General features: G+C 44.5%; 2 protein-coding genes across 2 annotated transcripts; both read left to right on the top strand.

The window, feature by feature from the left end:
- The first annotated feature begins 12,086 nt into the window (after nt 1–12,086).
- Nucleotides 12,087–12,835, top strand: LOC119368438 (non-specific lipid-transfer protein 3-like). Its single transcript, XM_037633701.1, has 2 exons — nt 12,087–12,504; nt 12,626–12,835. The coding sequence occupies exons 1-2, from the start codon at nt 12,161–12,163 to the stop codon at nt 12,633–12,635; spliced, it is 354 nt and encodes a 117-aa protein (XP_037489598.1). The 5' UTR covers nt 12,087–12,160; the 3' UTR covers nt 12,636–12,835.
- A 4,335-nt stretch (nt 12,836–17,170) lies between these two features.
- LOC119368437 (non-specific lipid-transfer protein 3-like) lies at nt 17,171–17,936 on the top strand. The gene is made up of 2 exons (XM_037633700.1): nt 17,171–17,613; nt 17,735–17,936. The coding sequence occupies exons 1-2, from the start codon at nt 17,270–17,272 to the stop codon at nt 17,742–17,744; spliced, it is 354 nt and encodes a 117-aa protein (XP_037489597.1). The 5' UTR covers nt 17,171–17,269; the 3' UTR covers nt 17,745–17,936.
- Nucleotides 17,937–18,790: the final 854 nt, after the last annotated feature.

The following is an 18,790-nucleotide window of genomic DNA, read 5'->3' as shown; positions in this document are numbered from 1 at the left end:
CGATTTTCACTACGCACATCTGTTTGTGTGAATTCACTCGGTTCAAAGAGACTGAAAGAAAAACCAGTGCGAAGTGTGAAGCTACAAAGCAGACAAAATGGCTGAGTGATTACCTCCCATGATGGCCGTTTCTTCTTGAGCAGTCTTCAGATTCTTCTTCGCAAGTTCGAGGTCAAGTTCAACACTGATATGCTTCTTCTTTAATTCGGTGAGCCGAGCTCCAAGATGACTAGACCTCTGCAGACAGAAAGACAGACATGTCAGTCGACACATGTAAGCGACAGTGAAGGAGAAGAATTACTCTAAGACTACTGCCGAATCAAATATTCAATAGTAGACTCGGGGACTACACCCAGTGGGTGCACTTAGCGTGCCCCAACTGGATCAGATCAATACTCGGCGAGAGTTCAAAAAAAGACAGAGAGATATATCATCAGACCTCAGTCGACTGCCAGCAGCCGACCGTGGTCTCGGGGACTACACCCAGTGGGTGCACTCGACGTGCCCCCACTGATTCGGAAAGTGAAAATTGAAGATTTCCTGAGTTCTAAGCAAAGGAACACCCAGTGGGTGATCAGATATAAAGAAATGTTCAAACGTTCAGTCGGAATTTTACTGACCTGGACATTGGTCTGAAGGGTAGTGCTGGCATTGTAGGCCATCTGACTGGCTTCATGCATCACTTTCACCTGCTCCATGACAAGATTTGCCTGGCGAAGAGCTTCCCTAGCGGCACTCGGCAAGTCGTCTGGAGTTTGATATGTAGCAAAGAGGGATGGCTCCAGAGGGGTCGAAGTAGTTGCCGGGTCGGATGAGTGGAGTTGCACCAGTACAGCAGGCGTCTGTGCAGTCGACCCCGACGGACGATCAGTCGTCAACGGGTTAGCAAATGTGACGTTAGTCCGAACTATCGACTCAGGCGCCGGTGTCGACTGAGGGATTTGGACTTCAAGTCTCCTCCTGCTCGAACCTCCACTCTTCTTCTTCCTCTCCTGTAGAGGCACTTCTTCTTCTTCGTCGTCAGGAAGCACAATGATGTCTTGCGGAGCTACATAAGAAGAAAAGTATCAAATTTTCAGTCAATCGACCACCCACTCGGTTAAAAAGAACTGGGTTGGATGAACTTACCAGCTCGTGAGGTGGCTTCTTCGTCTCCTGGTGCCTTGTCAACGTCCATGTCAGTGGCAGCAGAGGTGGGGCTAGAAGGACACAAGAATTGGTCAGTCAGATCGAGAAAACCTTCAGTCGACTTACGGAAACACAAACAAGATACCCACCCTGAGGCAACAGGGATGTCCATCTTGATTCGCAGCAATGTCTTCCAGGTCTTGGAGGGGGAAACTTTAGGCTGCTTGGCCACCTTCTCCGTCGGCTCCGGAGTCGACGTCCGAGTGCGCTTCTGAGTATTAGCACTCGGACCCACGCCTTTCCCGCGCCCGCTGACCGGATCATGTTGTTGTTTGGATCAACGATCGAAGCATGGCAGCGAGTCGACTTCCTCCTCCTCATCCGATTCCTCGCTCTCCTCCTCCTCCTCATCTCCCTGAGAATCCCACTCGGCACTATCCTCCGCGTTGTCCTCCCCCTCCTCGGCCTGTTCCAAAGCAAGTTCACCGTTGGGCATCGAATGCATCTCAGTGAACACCTGCAGAACAAATTGGTCGAACGAGAGTCAGTCAATATCAAGTGCAGTCGGAGCATGAATGAGAAGCAGTCGGAACGAAAAGTGTACCTTCTCGGGTGGGTTTATGCTGCTAAAGGGAACGACTCGCCTAGATCCTCTAGGATTGTCCTGATTGCCTGTGATGCTCCTCAGCCACAAGGCTACTGTTTCAGACGGCACTTCTTCTGGATGGACCCAAGTGGTGTCGTTCGGCCCGGAATACAGCCACATCGGGTGATCGCGGGCCTGGAGAAGCTGGATGTGTCGACTAAGGAACACCTCCAACAGATCCAGACCTGTAATGCCATCATTGATAAGCTGAACCACCCTATCCACCAATATCCTCGTCTCCATGGTCTCGCCAGCAGTCACTTTCAGTGGAGCAGGAGTCCGGACTCGGTCAAACAAGAAGTGGGGGAGGTCGGTACTGACCTGGAGTTACGGCATCTTGGCAATAGAACCAAGTCGACTGCCAGCCTCTAACAGAGTCAGGAAGGGTCATGGCAGGAAAGGCACTCCCTTTTCTCTTTTGGATACCTAAACCCCCACACATCTGGATGACATGGGTTTTTGAGTCACTCGACTTCGCCTTTTTTACCGATTGGGAACGAATGGTGAAGATGTGTTTGAAAAGACCCCAGTGCGGTCGACACCCCAAGAAGTTCTCGCACATCAACACGAAAGCGGCTAAATGCGTGATTGTGTTAGGGGAGAAATGGTGGAGTTGAGCGCCGAAAAAGTTCAGAAACCCCCGAAAGAAAGGATGCAGAGGAAGCGAAAAGCCACGGTCGACGTGGGTGGCGAGCAGAACACACTCACCTGGTCGAGGTTAAGGACTCATCTCCCCCTCCGGCAGCCTCGCCGCTCCCTTGGCGATTAACCCCGACTCCGTCAGCTCGTCTAGGTCCGCCTGCCGGATCGAAGACCGGATCCAATCGGCCTGGATCCAGCCCGGCGACAGCCCCACGCGCGACGACGACCCACGTTGCTGCTTCTTGCCCTTCGCCACCTCCTTCGTCTTCTTCATGCGCTCTAGCGCTACCGTCTTGTCCTTCACCATGGTGACGGGGCAGCGGCGTCGGAGCGAAAGAGTAAGGTGCGGCGGATAAGCAGAGAAAGAAGAAGGAAGAGAAGATGCGCACAGTGCGGACGCCTCGGTCCGGTCACCTTATAAGAGATTATTTCCGAGTGACTGAGGCGTGGGGCCGGACGATCCCGTCAAATCCCGCAACAGTCGCGCGCAGCGTACGTGGCGAAAAAGGCGGCGCGGGAATCGAGGAATCATTGTTTATCCGCTCCGCCCACTTCGGCACTCCCTGTCCGGCGCGCTTCCCTAAAATTTCGTATCCCGTGAAATCCGAGATACACTGCAGACAATCGCACCCAGGATCCCGCGCTCCAACACAACACTCAGCACATGAGATCAACAGTTCACTCGACTGTCCGCTGAATGGATCAAGGCGACCGAGTCGACACCGAATACCGACGCAGGCGTTCAAACTTGCAGAAAGCACACTTGAGGTCCCAAAGCTCAGAACAAGTTCAATTTCAGCCTACTTTGCACTCACACCTTAATCCATTCGAGGGCTACTGATGAGGATACAGACCTGGGGTAGGGTCATAGGCCTGACCTACACGTCCTACCCAAGGTCACTACCCCAGAAGATAAGAAGTCTAAGAATCCACTCGACGATGCAATCACTCGACCGTCATTCCTTACCTTCACTCGACCATATGAGAATCAGTCGACTATGTCAAAGACCAGGAGTCGGTAGAACATACAACGGTCGGGCATTCACTCCTTAGTCTTCTTGAGCATTACGAACATTTAAGACTGTCGTTACCTGTAACGCCCCCACTTTATGTACATTAAGCCCTTTGTAATGGAGGTGGGCGGGGGTCCTGGCGCACTCTATATAAGCCACCCCCCTCCTCTGGGACAAGGGTTCGCACCCCCTGTAACACAACACACATAATCCAATCGACCGCCTCCGGGCACCGAGACGTAGGGCTGTTACTTCTTCCGAGAAGGGCCTGAACTCGTAAACATCATGTGTACATCTTCGCCATAGCTAAGATCTTGCCTCTCCATACCTACCCCCCTTTCTACTGTCAGACTTAGAACCACGACAAGAGACGGCAAAACATACATCAAGTGGCACATGATATCCCATTGTCACCACAGATAAACACGGCAAGACATACATCAAGTGTTCTCAAATCCTTAAAGACTCAATCCGATAAGATAACTTCAAATGGAAAACTCAATCCATTACAAGAGAGTAAAGGGGGAGAAACATCATAAGATCCAACTATAATAGCAAAGCTCGCGATACATCAAGATCGTGCCATAGAGAGAACACGAGAGAGAGAGATCAAACACATAGCTACTGGTACATACCCTCAGCCCTGAGGGTGAACTACTCCCTCCTCGTCATGGAGAGCGCCGGGATGATGAATATGGCCACCGGTGATGGGTTCCCCCTCCGGCAGGGTGCCGGAACGGGCTCCCGAGAGGTTTTTGGTGGCTACAGAGGCTTGTGGCGGCGGAACTCCCGATCTATCTTCTCCGTGGATGTTTTTAGGGTACGTGGGACTATATAGGTGAAAGAAGTTGGTCGGGGATTTCTCGAGGGGCCCAAGATACAGGGGACGCGCCCAGCAGGGGGGCGCGCCCTCCTATCTCCTGGCCTCCTCGAGGCTCTTCTGACGTGAACTCCCAGTCTCCTGGGTGATATTCTTCCAAAAAATCACGCTGCCGAAGGTTTCATTCTGTTTGGACTCCGTTTGATATTCCTTTCCTTCGAAATACTGAAACAGGCAATAAAACAGCAATATGGGCTGGGCCTTCGGTTAATAGGTTAGTCCCAACAGTAATATGAAAGTGTATAATAAAGCCCATAATCATTCAAAACGGATAATAAAATAGCATGAATGCTTCATAAATCATAGATACGTTGGAGACGTATCAGCATCCCCAAGCTTAATTCCTACTCGTCCTCGAGTAGGTAAATGAAAAAAGAAAGAATTTATGAAGTGTGAATGCTAGAAGGTGCATAAGTTTGATCAATCATAATTTCAATCACCTTATCTAGCATGATTATATGTCATAACAGTAGTTCATCTCATAAAACTTCTCACGAATAAGTAACAAGCAATTCTCATGTTAAAGCATAGACCATAAACTTTCTTGAAAACTAGCAAACTTCATTCTTAGTCATCAAACAATTGCAATACATCTTATTTTCAGGAATAGCAAACTCAACATACTCAACTATCATATAGTCTTCCATAATTGCTGACACTCACGCAATACTAATGGTTATGGAGTTTTAATCGGACACTGAGAAAGATAGGGGCTTATAGTGTTGCCTCCCAACGTATTCACCTTTGGGTGATGTCAACAATAATAGTTCATGCTAACTTACATCCAATTGGATATATATATCAGGATCACCCCAACACAAAGTGCTTGCCAAAGGATAAAATGAAAAAGGGAAAGGTGAAGATCACCTTGACTCTTGCATAAAGTAAAAGATAGGCCCTTCGCAGATGGAAGCAGAGGTTGTCATGCGCTTTTAGGGTTGGATACACAAAATCTTAATGCGAAAGAATGTCACTTTATATTCCCCCGTGTATATGGACCTTTATTATGCAGTCCGTCGCTTTTATTGCTTCCATAACAAGATCGTACAAAGCTTATTTTCTCCGCACTAATAAGTCATCCATATTTAGAGAGCAATTTTTATTGCTTGCACCGATGACAACTTACTTGAAGGATCTTACTCAATCCATAGGTAGGTATGGTGGACTCTCATGGCAAAAACTGGGTTTAAGGATATTTGGAAGCACAAGTTGTATCTCTACTTGGTGCAAGGAATTTTGGCTAGCATGAGGGGGAAAGGCAAGCTCAACATGTTTGAATGATCCATGACAATATACTTTAACTGATATGTGAGAAAACATAACCCATTATGTTGTCTTCCTTGTCCAACATCAACTCTTTAGCATGTCATACTTAATGAGTGCTCACAATTATAAAAGATGTCTAGGAGAGTATATTTATATGTGGAATCTCTCTTCCTTCAATATTCTTTCATGAATTGTTCAAATGACCAATACAATGCTTGCTAACCTTCAATAAATTTACAACCTCTACTTCTTAGATGTGAAGTCATTACTCCCCATGGGATAAGCAAATAAAACATATGTAATTTCAGATTTATGATAATCAACTCATTCAACCATTTACTCATAGGATATAAGTGAAGCACACGAGTAAATGAAAAACTACTCCAAAAAGATATAAGTGAAGATCAATGAGTAGCTAAATAATTATGTAACTATGTGAAGACTCTCTCTCATTAAAGGATTCAGATCTTGGTATTGTATTCAAACAGCAAGCAAAACAAAATAAAATGACATTGCAAGGATAGCACAACTCATGTGAAGAAGCAAAAACTTAGGCTCAACCGATACTAACCGATAGTTGTTGAAGAAAAAAGGTGAGATGCCTACCGGGGCATCCCCAAGCTTAGATGCTTGAGACTTCTTGAAATATTATCTTGGGGTGCCTTGGGCATCCCCAAGCTTGAACTTTTGTGTCTCCTTAATTCCTCTCATATCATGGTTTCTCTTTTTATCAAAAGCTTCATCCACAACAAACTCAACAAGAACTCGTGAGATAGGTTAGTATAAACCAATGCAAAACCTTATCATTTTCTACTGTAACAAATCACTAAAATTATTATTCAATATTGCATACTAAATGCCTCTACATATTTAATACTCCTATCCTCAAATAGAATCATTAAACAAGCAAACATATGAAAACATAACAGCAATCTGCCAAAACAGTATAGTCTGTAAAGAATGCAAGATTCATCATACTTCCCTAACTCCAAAAATTATGAGAAAAATAATACGCTGTATAAGGTTTATCAGAGCTTAATATGCAAAAAGTTTCAACATTGTACCATTCTCTTACTTTTCTAGGGAATTTTTGCAACAGCGGTAAACTTTCTGTTTTCAAACAGCAACATGTATACTAGCAAAATAAGCATGGTAAAGGCTATCCTTGACATTTTTATTGAAAATATAGATGAAAAACATTATTATAAAGAAAATCAAGGAAAAACTAATAGAATAAAATGATGCTCCAAGCAAAACACATATCATGTGGCGAATAAAAATATAGCTCCAAGTAAAGTTACCGATGAACGAAGACGAAAGAGGGGATGCCTTCCGGGGCATCCCCAAGCTTAGGCTCTTGTTTGTCCTTTAATATTACCTTGGGGTGCCTTGGGCATCCCCAAGCTTAGGCTCTTGCCACTCCTTATTCCATAGTCCATCGAATCTTTACCCAAAACTTGAAAACTTCAACCACACAAAACTCAACACAAAACTCGTAAGCTCCGTTAGTATAAGAAAATAAATCACCACTTAGGTATTGTTGTGAACTCATTCTAAATTCATATTGGTATAAAACCTAATGTATTACAACTTATATATGGTTCATTCCCTCAGATACTACTCATAGATTCATCAAAATAAGCAACCAACACATAGAAAACAGAATCTGTCAAAAACAGAACAGTCTGTAGTAATCTGTATCAAACGTATACTTCTGGAACTCAAACAATTCTGAAATAAATTTCTGGACCTTAGTAATTTGTCTATTAATCATGTTAAAAAAGAATCAACCTAAAAGCACTCTCCAGTAAAAAATGGCAGCTAATCTCGTGAGCGCAAAAGTTTCTGCTTTTTACAGCAAGATCACATAAACTTCACCCAAGTCTTCCCAAAGGTCTACTTGGCACAAACACTAATTAAAACATGAAACCTCATCTAACCAGAGGCTAGATGAATTATTTATCACTAAACAGGAACAAAAAGCAAGGAAAATAAATTGGGTTGGCTCCCAACAAGCGCTATCGTTTAAAGCCCCTAGCTAGGCATGATGAAATGATGCTCACATAAAAGATAAGAATTGAAACATAAAGAGAGCATCATGAAGAATATGACTAGAACATTTAAGTCTAACCCACTTCCTATGCATAGGGATTTTGTGAGCAAATAACTTATGGGAACAATAATCAACTAGCATAGGAAGGCAAAACAAGCATAACTTCAAAACTTTAAGCACATAGAGAGGAAACTTGATATTATTACTATTCCTACAAGCATATGTTCCTCCCTCATAATAATTTTCAGTAGCATCATGAATGAATTCAACAATATAACCAGCACCTAAAGCATTCTTTTCATGATCTACAAGCATAGAAAATTTACTACTCTCCATATAAGCAAAATTCTTCTCATGAGTAATAGTGGGAGCAAACTCAACAAAATAATTATCATGTGAGGCATAATCCAATTGAAAACTAAAATCATGATGGCAAGTTTCATGGTTATCATTATTCCTAATAGCATACAAGTCATCACAATAATCATCATAGATAGCAACTTTGTTCTCAAAATCAATTGGAACCTCTTCCGAAATAGTGGATTCATCACTAAATAAAGTCATGACCTCTCCAAATCCACTTTCATCAATATAATCGTCATAAATAGGAGGCATGCTTTCATCATAATAAATATTCTCATCAAAACTTGGGGGACAAAAAATATCATATTAATCAAACATAGCTTCCCCAAGCTTGTGGCTTTGCATATCATTAGCATCATGGATATTCAAGGAACTCATACTAACAACATTGCAATCATGCTCATCATTCAAAGATTTAGTGTCAAACATTCTATAGATTTCTTCTTCCAGCACTTGAGCACAATTTTCCTTTTCATCATACTCACGAAAAATATTAAAAAGATGAAGCGTATGAGACAAACTTAACTCCATTTTTTTTGAAGTTTTCTTTTATAAACTAAACTAGTGATAAAACAAGAAAAGATTCGATTGTAGGATCTAAATATATACCTTCAAGCACTCACCTCCCCGGCAACGGCGCCAGAAAAGAGCTTGATGTCTACTACACAACCTTCTTCTTGTAGACGTTGTTGGGCCTGCAAGTGCACAGGTTTGTAGGACAGTAGCAAATTTTCCTCAAGTGGATGACCTAAGGTTTATCAATCCATGGGAGGCGTAGGATGAAGATGGTCTCTCTCAAACAAGCCTGCAACCAAATAACAAAGAGTCTCTTGTGTCCCCAACACACCCAATACAATGGTAAATTGTATAGGTGCACTAGTTCGGCGAAGAGATGGTGATACAAGTGCAATATGGGTGGTAGATAAAGGTATTTGTAATCTGAAATTATAAAAACAGCAAGGTAACAAGTGGTAAAAGTGAGCGTAAACGGTATTGCAATGATAGGAAACAAGGCATAGGGTTCATACTTTCACTAGTGCAAGTTCTCTCAACAATAATAACATAGATAGATCATATAACAATCCCTCAACATGCAACAAAGAGTCACTCCAAAGACACTAATAGCGGAGAACAAACGAAGAGATTATGGTAGAGTACGAAACCACCTCAACGTTATCCTTTTTGATCTATCTATTCAAGAGTTCGTAGTAAAATAACATGAAGCTATTCTTTTCGCTCAATCCATCATAGAGTTCATACTAGAATAACACCTTAAGACACAAATCAACCAAAACCCTAATGTCACCTAGATACTCCGTTGTCACCTCAAATATCCGTGGGCATGATTATACGATATGCATCACACAATCTCAGATTCATCTATTCAACCAACACAAAGTACTTCAAAGAGTGCCCCGAAGTTTCTATAGGAGAATCAAGATGAAAACGTGTTCCAACCCCTATGCATAGGTTCATGGGCGGAACCCGCAAGTTGATCACCAAAACATACATCAAGTGGCACATGATATCCCATTGTCACCACAGATAATCACGGCAAGACATACATCAAGTGTTCTCAAATCATTAAAGACTCAATCCGATAAGATAACTTCAAGAGGAAAACTCAATTCATCACAAGAGAGTAGAGGGGGAGAAACATCATAAGATCCAACTATAATAGCAAAGCTCGCGATACATCAAGATCGTGTCATAGAGAGAACACGAGAGAGAGAGAGAGAGAGAGAGATCAAACACATAGCTACTGGTACATACCCTCAGCCCCGAGGGTGAACTACTCCCTCCTCGTCATGGATAGCGTCGGGATGATGAAGATGGCCACCGGTGAGGGATTCCCCCTCCGGCAGGGTGCCGGAACGGGCTCCCGAGAGGTTTTTGGTGGCTACAGAGGCTTGCGGTGGCATAACTTCCGATCTATCTTGATATTCGATGTTTTTAGGGTATGTAGGCTTATATAGGCGAAAGAAGTCGGTCGGGGGAGCCTCGAGGGGCCCACAAGAGGGTAGGGCGCGCCCAGGGGGTGGGCGCGCCCCCCTATCTCGTGGCCTCCTCGAGGATCTTCTAACGTGAACTCCAAGTCTCTCGGATCATATTCTTCCTAAAAATCACGCTCCCGAAGGTTTCATTCCGTTTGGACTCCATTTGATATTCCTTTTCTTTGAAATACTGAAACAGGCAATAAAACAGCAATATGGGTTGGGCCTCCGGTTAATAGGTTAGTCCCAAAAATGATATAAATGTGTAAAGTAAAGCCCATAAACATCCAAAACGGGTAATATAATAGCATGGAACAATCAAAAATTATAGATACGTTGGAGACGTATCAGTGTTACACAATATATCAATCTTTACCTCTCGACCATTTCGAGACTCCTCGTCGTGTTCGTGATCTCATCCGGGACTCTGAACAACCTTCGGTTACCAAAACACATAACTCATATAATACATATCGTCATCGAACGTTAAGCGTGCGGACCCTACGGGTTCGAGAAATATGTAGACATGACCGAGACACCTCTACGGTCAATAACCAATAGCGGAACCTAGATGCTCATATTGGTTCCCACATATTCTACGAAGATCTTTATAGGTCGAACCGCTATGTCAACATACGTTATTCCCTTTTTCATCGGTATGTTACTTGCCCGAGATTCGATTGTCGCTATCTTCATACCTAGTTCAATCTCGTTACCGGCAAGTCTCTTTACTGGTTCCGTAATGCATCATCCCGCAACTAAATCATTAGTCACATTATATGCAAGGCTTCATATGATGTGCACTACCGAGAGGGCCCAGAGACACCCCTCCGATGCTCGGAGTGACAAATCCTAATCATGATCTATGCCAACCCAACAAACAGCTTGGAGATACCTGTAGAGCATCTTTATAATCACCCAGATATGTTGTGACGTTTGATAGCAAACAAGGCATTTCTCCAGTGTCTGGGAGTTGCATAATCTCATAGTCAGAGGAATATATATTTGACATGAAGAAAGCAGTAGCAATAAAACTGAACGATCATTATGCTAAGCTAACGGATGGGTCTTGTCCATCACATCATTCTCCTAATGATGTGATCCCGTTCATCAAATGACAAGCATGTCCATGGCTAGGAAACTTAACGATCTTTGATCAACGAGCTAGTCAAGTAGAGGCATAATAGGGACACGGTGTTTTGTCTATGTACTCACACATGTATCAAGTTTCCGGTTAATATAATTCTAGCATGAATGATAAACATTTATCATGAATAAGGAAATATAAAATAACAACTTTATTATTACCTCTAGGGCTTAATTCCTTCACTTATCATTTAGGATAAAATAAGGAAATGGTTTGGCGCCAGTCGTTGAAATAAGGAAATGGTCAGTCGATTCTCCCTCCACTTATCTCAACCGTTGGATCAAGTTTTAATGGGCACTGCTCATCTTCAACCTCCAAACGATATAATTTTTCTTATTCTTCTCTCACCCCGCCGATCCAGTCTAGGCCTAACCGACTGCCTTCGCCGCCTGTAAATGTTGGCGCTCCCACAACAAACTCGCACCCCGGCCTCGCTCAACCGCCACCTGCCATCCCTTTAACCCCGACAATTATCAGTTTTTTTCCGATGAATTTGCATCACCCCACACCCCTAAGATAGAAAATGAAGTCGCCTGCATCCTAAGGTAGACACCAGGGTCGCCTGCTACTTTAAGATAGACCTAATGGGCTTCCTTTCCTCCGACGAGGTCCTTCCTTTCCTCGGGCTTTTCCTTTCTTCACGCGGAAATCGACTGACCCAAATTCTAAATTATGGCGATTTTCATATATACGTATTGTGTGTAAATAAAAAGTGTCACATGCGTGAAGTGGACGCGACCGGTCGATTCATCGTACGGTCCCCAGCGCCCAACCACCCTCATGCACATGCATGCATGCACGTCCCACTAGCTACGTATTACTGCGCATGCGCGCACCACCGTCCGCCACCCAGCAGTGCAATGCTACAGGAACACCTTGTCTTTTTCTTCTTCTTCTTGCCAGCCGGCTATTTATAGCCCGCTCCACGGAGTTCCATTCCATCTCCACCACCACCACACAAGCCAATCAAGCTCTCTGCTCCTTCCCAGCTACATTTCCAGCAAGCAAGCCGAAGCACTAGATCCTCGATGGCTCGCGTGGCACTGCTCGCCGTGTTCACCGTGCTCGCCGCACTGGCAGTGGCGGAGATGGCGTCTGGGGCGGTGACCTGCAGCGACGTGACGTCCGCCATCGCGCCGTGCATGTCCTACGCAACGGGGCAAGCGTCGTCACCCTCGGCGGGGTGCTGCAGCGGGGTGAGGACCCTGAACGGCAAGGCGTCCACCTCGGCCGACCGGCAGGCGGCGTGCCGCTGCCTCAAGAACCTGGCGGGGTCGTTCAATGGCATCAGCATGGGTAACGCCGCCAACATCCCCGGCAAGTGCGGCGTCTCCGTCTCTTTCCCCATCAACAACAGCGTCAACTGCAACAAGTACATCCTCCACTCCTAACTTGAAAGATTATATTCTAAGTACTCGTTAGCCATTTAATCTTAATTTGTAAGTATAAATAGTAAGACTAATCGTTGAGCTTTTGTGTCCGTGTGTTTGCAGCCTTCATTAAGTTATCTACGAGCATCATCATCACACCAGGCTAGCTAGCCCACTCGGTGTCTACTGTTGCTGCTCTCTGCGTGTGTTCGTTGTTGTTTTCTGCATGTGTTCCACCTCCATCTGTTGTCCTTGTTACAGATCGAGCAGATTACTGATCGAATCATCAATAAAATAATGTGTTGAGCGGAAGTTTTTAACATTCGCTGTTTATAAACTAGTTTCTTGCCCGCATGTTGCTGCTGGAAATCTTAGCAAGTGTTATTAACGTCTTTGATACCAACACGGCACATTTGTAATTTTGTAACTAAATGCAAGGGGGGAAAACGTGTCAACTTGATAAATCAAGTGATGATTTTCTAACCGCTGGCAAAGACAACATAACTAACTTACATATGATTCTTATACGAGACCAAATAAAGATGTGATGTTCATCCCCTCCAAAAAAAAATCTATGGTTAGGCTCCCAAGAGTGGATATGGAAAGGAAAATTGATGACATCTCACTTAAAACAAAGGGAAACAATGGAGAAAAGAGACTTGTTCTGGGTTGTGATGTTAACCATCGGGATCTTACTACTTCTCATAAATATGTTTGTTGTGGGGTGAAAATTGTGCAGAGGACAATGTACGTCCTCCGCGTCGGTTTATAAGGCATGCGCATCGTTCTAGGTTGACAATTTAGCTAACTAAAGCTGTATTATATTTGATGAAAAATATATTTTTGAAAACTACATCCGCTTAAGAATCCAATGATGTACTTTTGGTGACATATAACTCATATTTAGTTAGTCAAATCGATGACCTAGAACTACATGCACTCCCTATAAAACGAGACGGAGGGAGTATGTGGTCTATCGTCCTGCCCTCTGGGGAAAGTATGATATGATACCACACTATTGGTGATACCATGATCCCACTGCATAAAATTTAAATTAGGAAGTTTAAAAAAATCTGAAAAATTGTGAGTGCCCACATATCTACAATCTCTAAAAATTCCAAATCCAAATTCTATCTTAATAGAATGAAACGATAAATCTAGGCGTGAATTGTGTCCAGTGGTGCAACCAACGCAACACCGTGAGTTTTATTCCATTGTCTTGCTGCATTTGTTCTATCTCCCATGTGCAGGTCTACCATAAGTCTTAATAATTTATATGCTTTTGCTATTCAATTTTGTCAACTGTAGTTTTAAAATTATCAACATCAAGTGCACCAAAGGCGCAAAGCAGAAGATGATGCTCTATGAGGTTCTACAAAGAACGACGACCTATGGGGTGCCATCGCAGCACCCCCACCGGGAACGAATGTTGGGCATCTGGCAACAGTGATTCATCCTCAAACTTAGTGGCCAAAAGCCCATCCCAAACATAATTCTTAAAAATTCATAGGCATTGGGAGATTGGCATCTAACAGATCCCAAACTTAATTCCCAAAAAATCTTAGGCATTGGGGGGTTGACATCTAACACATCCCATGAACTTAGTTCCGTAAAACAAAACCTTCACTATTTATCACTTCATTTTGCAAACTTAATCACATTTGAACTAATTTTCCACAACATTCGCGGGGAACCCCATGCTGCGTTGCGCCCTCTCAGCGCTGACTCCCTGGGAACGGCCGACTGGGTCGTTATTCGTCCTCAAGGCCGAGGGCGGCTTTAAGTTGGAGAGGGCAACAGACTCGGTACCGGCCAGTATGTCAAACTTGACTATCTATCGAACCCGGTTGAGTGTACTCGGCGCATCTTCTTGAAAACCTGCGCAGGATGGTTAACATTCAATTCAAACCTTCTTATGGGCAGCCAAAAATAATAAAAAATAGTTCACCTAACTTTTCAATTGCATTTGATTTGTGCGCCAAGGACGCAACAGATCATCGTATTTTGCATGTATTTCAGCAAAAAAATAATCTAATAGTTCACCTAACTTCTTGGTTGCATTTGGTTTTTGTACCAAGGACTTAATGGATCATCTAGTTCGGATGAAAAGTGTGAATGGCTAATTAGTGTAAAAAATGCCAAAGTAACGGGTGAAAAATGGAATTCACTCAAATTATCTTATGAATATGCATTTCGAGACAAATTTAAATGTAATATTATTTACTTGTTCTCAATCAAAACATTTGAAACAATATTTTATTCAAAGTTTTAAAAGTGTAACTTAAGACATATCGAATACACCACTTGTTTGATAGGTAGGGAATATTGCTATAATTAAAAGAAAAGATAAATCATAGATCCTACTTTTGCTACAATTAAAAGGAAATATAAATAATAGATCCTATTTTTATATAATTAAGAGAAAATCATGACTTAACTACAAATGTTTTTCAACTTGGAATTTCGCATAGCAATAGAACATCACCATCTTAACATCCCATTTTTTCAGATTTTTTCGGAACTTTCAAAGGTCGTTTCTATGAAGTTTTCTTTGAATGTTGGTTTTCATGTGATATTCTCCCATGAAAACTAAATTTGATGGAAACCAATGAAAACCACACAAAAATGATGGTTTGAAGTTTTGGGAAAATCTCAAAACAAATATGGAATGTAAGAGGGTGACGTCCTATTGAGATGTGGAATTCCAAGTTCAAACATATTATTGGATGTTACCCATAAAAATAACAAAATCAACATTGAATAGTGTAGCACATAACATAACTATTCACTGTGAAATTTGTTTTTCCATAGCTCGCGTCCCGCAATGTTTTGCAACTTGGAATTTTGCATAGCAATAGAATATCACCCTCTTAACATCCCATATTTTTTTCCATACTTTTTCAAAACTTTTAATGATGGTTTGCATGAAGTTTTCTTTAAATGTTGGTTTTCTTATGATATTCTACGTAGAAGTATATGCTTGATATACACTCCACTTGCTAGTTGGAGTTAAGAAATAAAGCACCGCATGTTGCTGGCATTGATCACTCTGCACCGCCTGATCAGTACATTTGCCGGTGGAAATTAATACGCACTTCACTAGTCATAGATCCTAGCTTTGCTTTTCTCAATGCATGGCATGGTAGATGGATACTCCATATCATGTTAATGTCCGTTCCCTTTTTGTGTTTGATAACAACGGTCCACCTACTTACTACTGGTCCTTCTTCCATATCCGCACACTAGCTACACTGCTAGCTCGCATACAGGCTGCATACGTTCACACGAAGAAAATCACATCGAAATTATTTGCATGCAGAAGCTTTTGCATCATATGCATGCCCCACTAGCTACGTACGACGTACGTGCATGGACACGTGCATGCACTCACCACCGTCCGCCACCCTGCAATGCAATGCTGCAAGAACACCTACGCCAGACCGGTGGTGACCTGCGGCGACGTGACGTCCGCGATCGCACCGTGCATGTCCTACGCGACGGGGAAGGCGTCGGCACCATCGGCTGGGTGTTGCAGCGGGGTGAGGATCCTGAATAGCAAGGCGTCCACGGCGCCCGACCTGCAGGCGGGGTGCCATTGCCTGAAGAACCTGGCGGCGTCGTCCAAGGGCATCAGCATGGCAACGCCGCCACCATCCCCGGCATGTGCGGCGTGTCCGTCTCCTTCCCCGTCAGCACCGGCAGAGACAACACAACTAGCACTGCATATATCTTAACGAGACTAAATGAAGATTGGTGTTCACTCCTTCCAAAACAATATATGATTAAGCTCCCAATAGTGGATAGGAAAACGAAAATTGATGGCATCTCGCTTAAAACAAAGGAAAACTACGGAGAAAAGAAACTTATGTTCAGTTGCCATGGCAATCACTGTGATCTTACTATTTCTTAATACATACATTTGTTTCTTTTCTTACTTCGTGACACACGTGTGGCACTTATTATTTAGGATAAAATAAAGAAATGATTTGGCGCCAGTCGATTCTCCCTCCACTTATCTCAACCGTTGGATCAAGTTTTAATGGGCACTGCGGATCTTCAACCTCCAAACGATACAGTTTTTCTTATTCTTCTCTCACCCCGGCCCGCTGATCCAGTCTAGGCCTAATCGACTGCCTCCACGGCCTGTAAACGTCGGCGCTCCCACGACCGCCTCGCGCCCCAGCCTCGCTCAACCGCCACCTGCCATCCCTTTAACCCCGGTAATGATCAGTTTTTTCTGATGAATTTAATCACCTCACACCCCTAAGATAAAAAATGAAGTCGCCTGCCACCCTAAGGTAGACACCAGGGTCGCGTGCTACTTTAAGATAGACCTAGACGGCTTCCTTTCCTCGGGCTTCTTCTTTCTTCACATGAAAATCGACTGACCCAAATTCTAAATTAGGGAGATTTTATATAACGTATTGTGTGTAAATAAAAAGTGTCACATGCGTGCAGTGGACGCGACCGGTCGATTCATCGTACGGTCCCCAGCGCCCAACCACCCTCATGCACATGCATGCATGCATGCCCCGCTAGCTACGTAGTACTGCACATGCACGCACCACCGTCCGCCACCCAGCAGTGCAATGCTGCAGGAACACCTTATCTTTTTCTTCTTCTTCTTGCCAGCTCTCACCAGCCGGCTATTTATACCCCGCTCCACGGAGTTCCATTCCATCTCCACCACCACCACACAAGCCAATCAAGCTCTCTGCTCCTTCCCAGCTCCATTTCCAGCAAGGAAGCTGAAGCACTAGATCCTCGATGGCTCGCGTGGCACTGCTCGCCGTGTTCAGCGTGCTCGCCGCACTGGCGGTGGCGGAAATGGCGTCTGGGGCGGTGACCTGCAGCGACGTGACGTCCGCCATCGCGCCGTGCATGTCCTACGCGACGGGGCAAGCATCGTCACCCTCGGCGGGGTGCTGCAGCGGGGTGAGGACCCTGAACGGTAAGGCGTCCACCTCGGCAGACCGGCAGGCGGCGTGCCGCTGCCTCAAGAACCTGGCGGGGTCGTTCAATGGCATCAGCATGGGTAACGCCGCCAACATCCCCGGCAAGTGCGGCGTCTCCGTCTCTTTCCCCATCAACAACAACGTCAACTGCAACAAGTACATCCTCCACTCCTAACTTGAAAGATTATATTCTAAGTACTCGTTAGCCATTTAATCTTAATTTGTAAGTATAAATAGTAAGACTAATCGTTGAGCTTTTGTGTCTGTGTGTTTGCAGCCTTCATTAAGTTATCTACGAGCATCATCATCACACCAGGCTTAGCTAGCCGACTCGGTGTCTACTGTTGCTGCTCTCTGCGTCTGTTCATTGTTGTTTTCTGCATGTGTTCCACCTCCATCTGTTGTCCTTGTTTCAGATCGAGCAGATTACTGATCGAATCATCAATAAAATAATGTGATGAGCTTAAGTTTTTATGACATTCGCTGTTATAAAAAATGATTATAAACTAGTTTCTTGCCCGCATGTTGCTGCTGCAAATTTTAGCAAGTGTTTTTTTTTTTGAAACGAGGCAAAATATTTGCCATTTTCATTGATTAAGAAGGAGTGAGAGTTGCCCGGTTAATTGACGGAAAACCGGGCTAAAACCGATACAATCCAACCCATATAACATGGGTACCACCGGCCAACCTGGCCACCGACATGGGATCATAGAGCTACAAAGACAGCTGCACTGAAACCATGACGACACATGCCAACAGATGGCCACACGCGCGAACAACTGACAGCTCTGACTCTGACGGCGATCATCACAAGGGAATATGCAGGACTTGCGCCGACCGTGCCTGCCGTAGCCGACCACCGATCGCCTGTCATCGTCACCGCATGGATAACTCCACCGCAGCTCCGACTTCAAAGCAACCAAGCAACCAACGGAAGAGCACCTCGGACACGCTGGGAAGATCCGACTACCGAAGCCCGAGCCGCGACCAAAGCTCCTCTCGACGCCATCATCGTTGCCAAACAGAAATCAGCGCCCCCGAGATGGCCGCCTCAGCAAACTACGCGGCGAAGATGCCGCAAACCACGCGGCTAAGATGCCGCCATCCACTGGTCTCCAGGTTGTGGCCGGCTCCGAGACGATGCCCCCAAGGAGGGAGAAGACGTGAAGGCGCCTTCATCGCCCGATCTCGAAGATCTGAGGTTTCCCTCGAAAGCCAAGGCCGCGGGGAGGGGGGAGGAGCACCACACATCAGCAACGCTTCCAAGAAAGAGCACGACGCCCATGGGTGTCGCTGTCGCCAGATCCGGCAGAGGCCGGACATAGGATTTCTC

The sequence above is a fragment of the Triticum dicoccoides genome, chromosome 2B (assembly GCF_002162155.2).
Source record: "Triticum dicoccoides isolate Atlit2015 ecotype Zavitan chromosome 2B, WEW_v2.0, whole genome shotgun sequence".
NCBI classification, from domain to species: domain Eukaryota; kingdom Viridiplantae; phylum Streptophyta; class Magnoliopsida; order Poales; family Poaceae; genus Triticum; species Triticum dicoccoides.
This window is presented reverse-complemented; position numbering and strand designations above follow the sequence as displayed.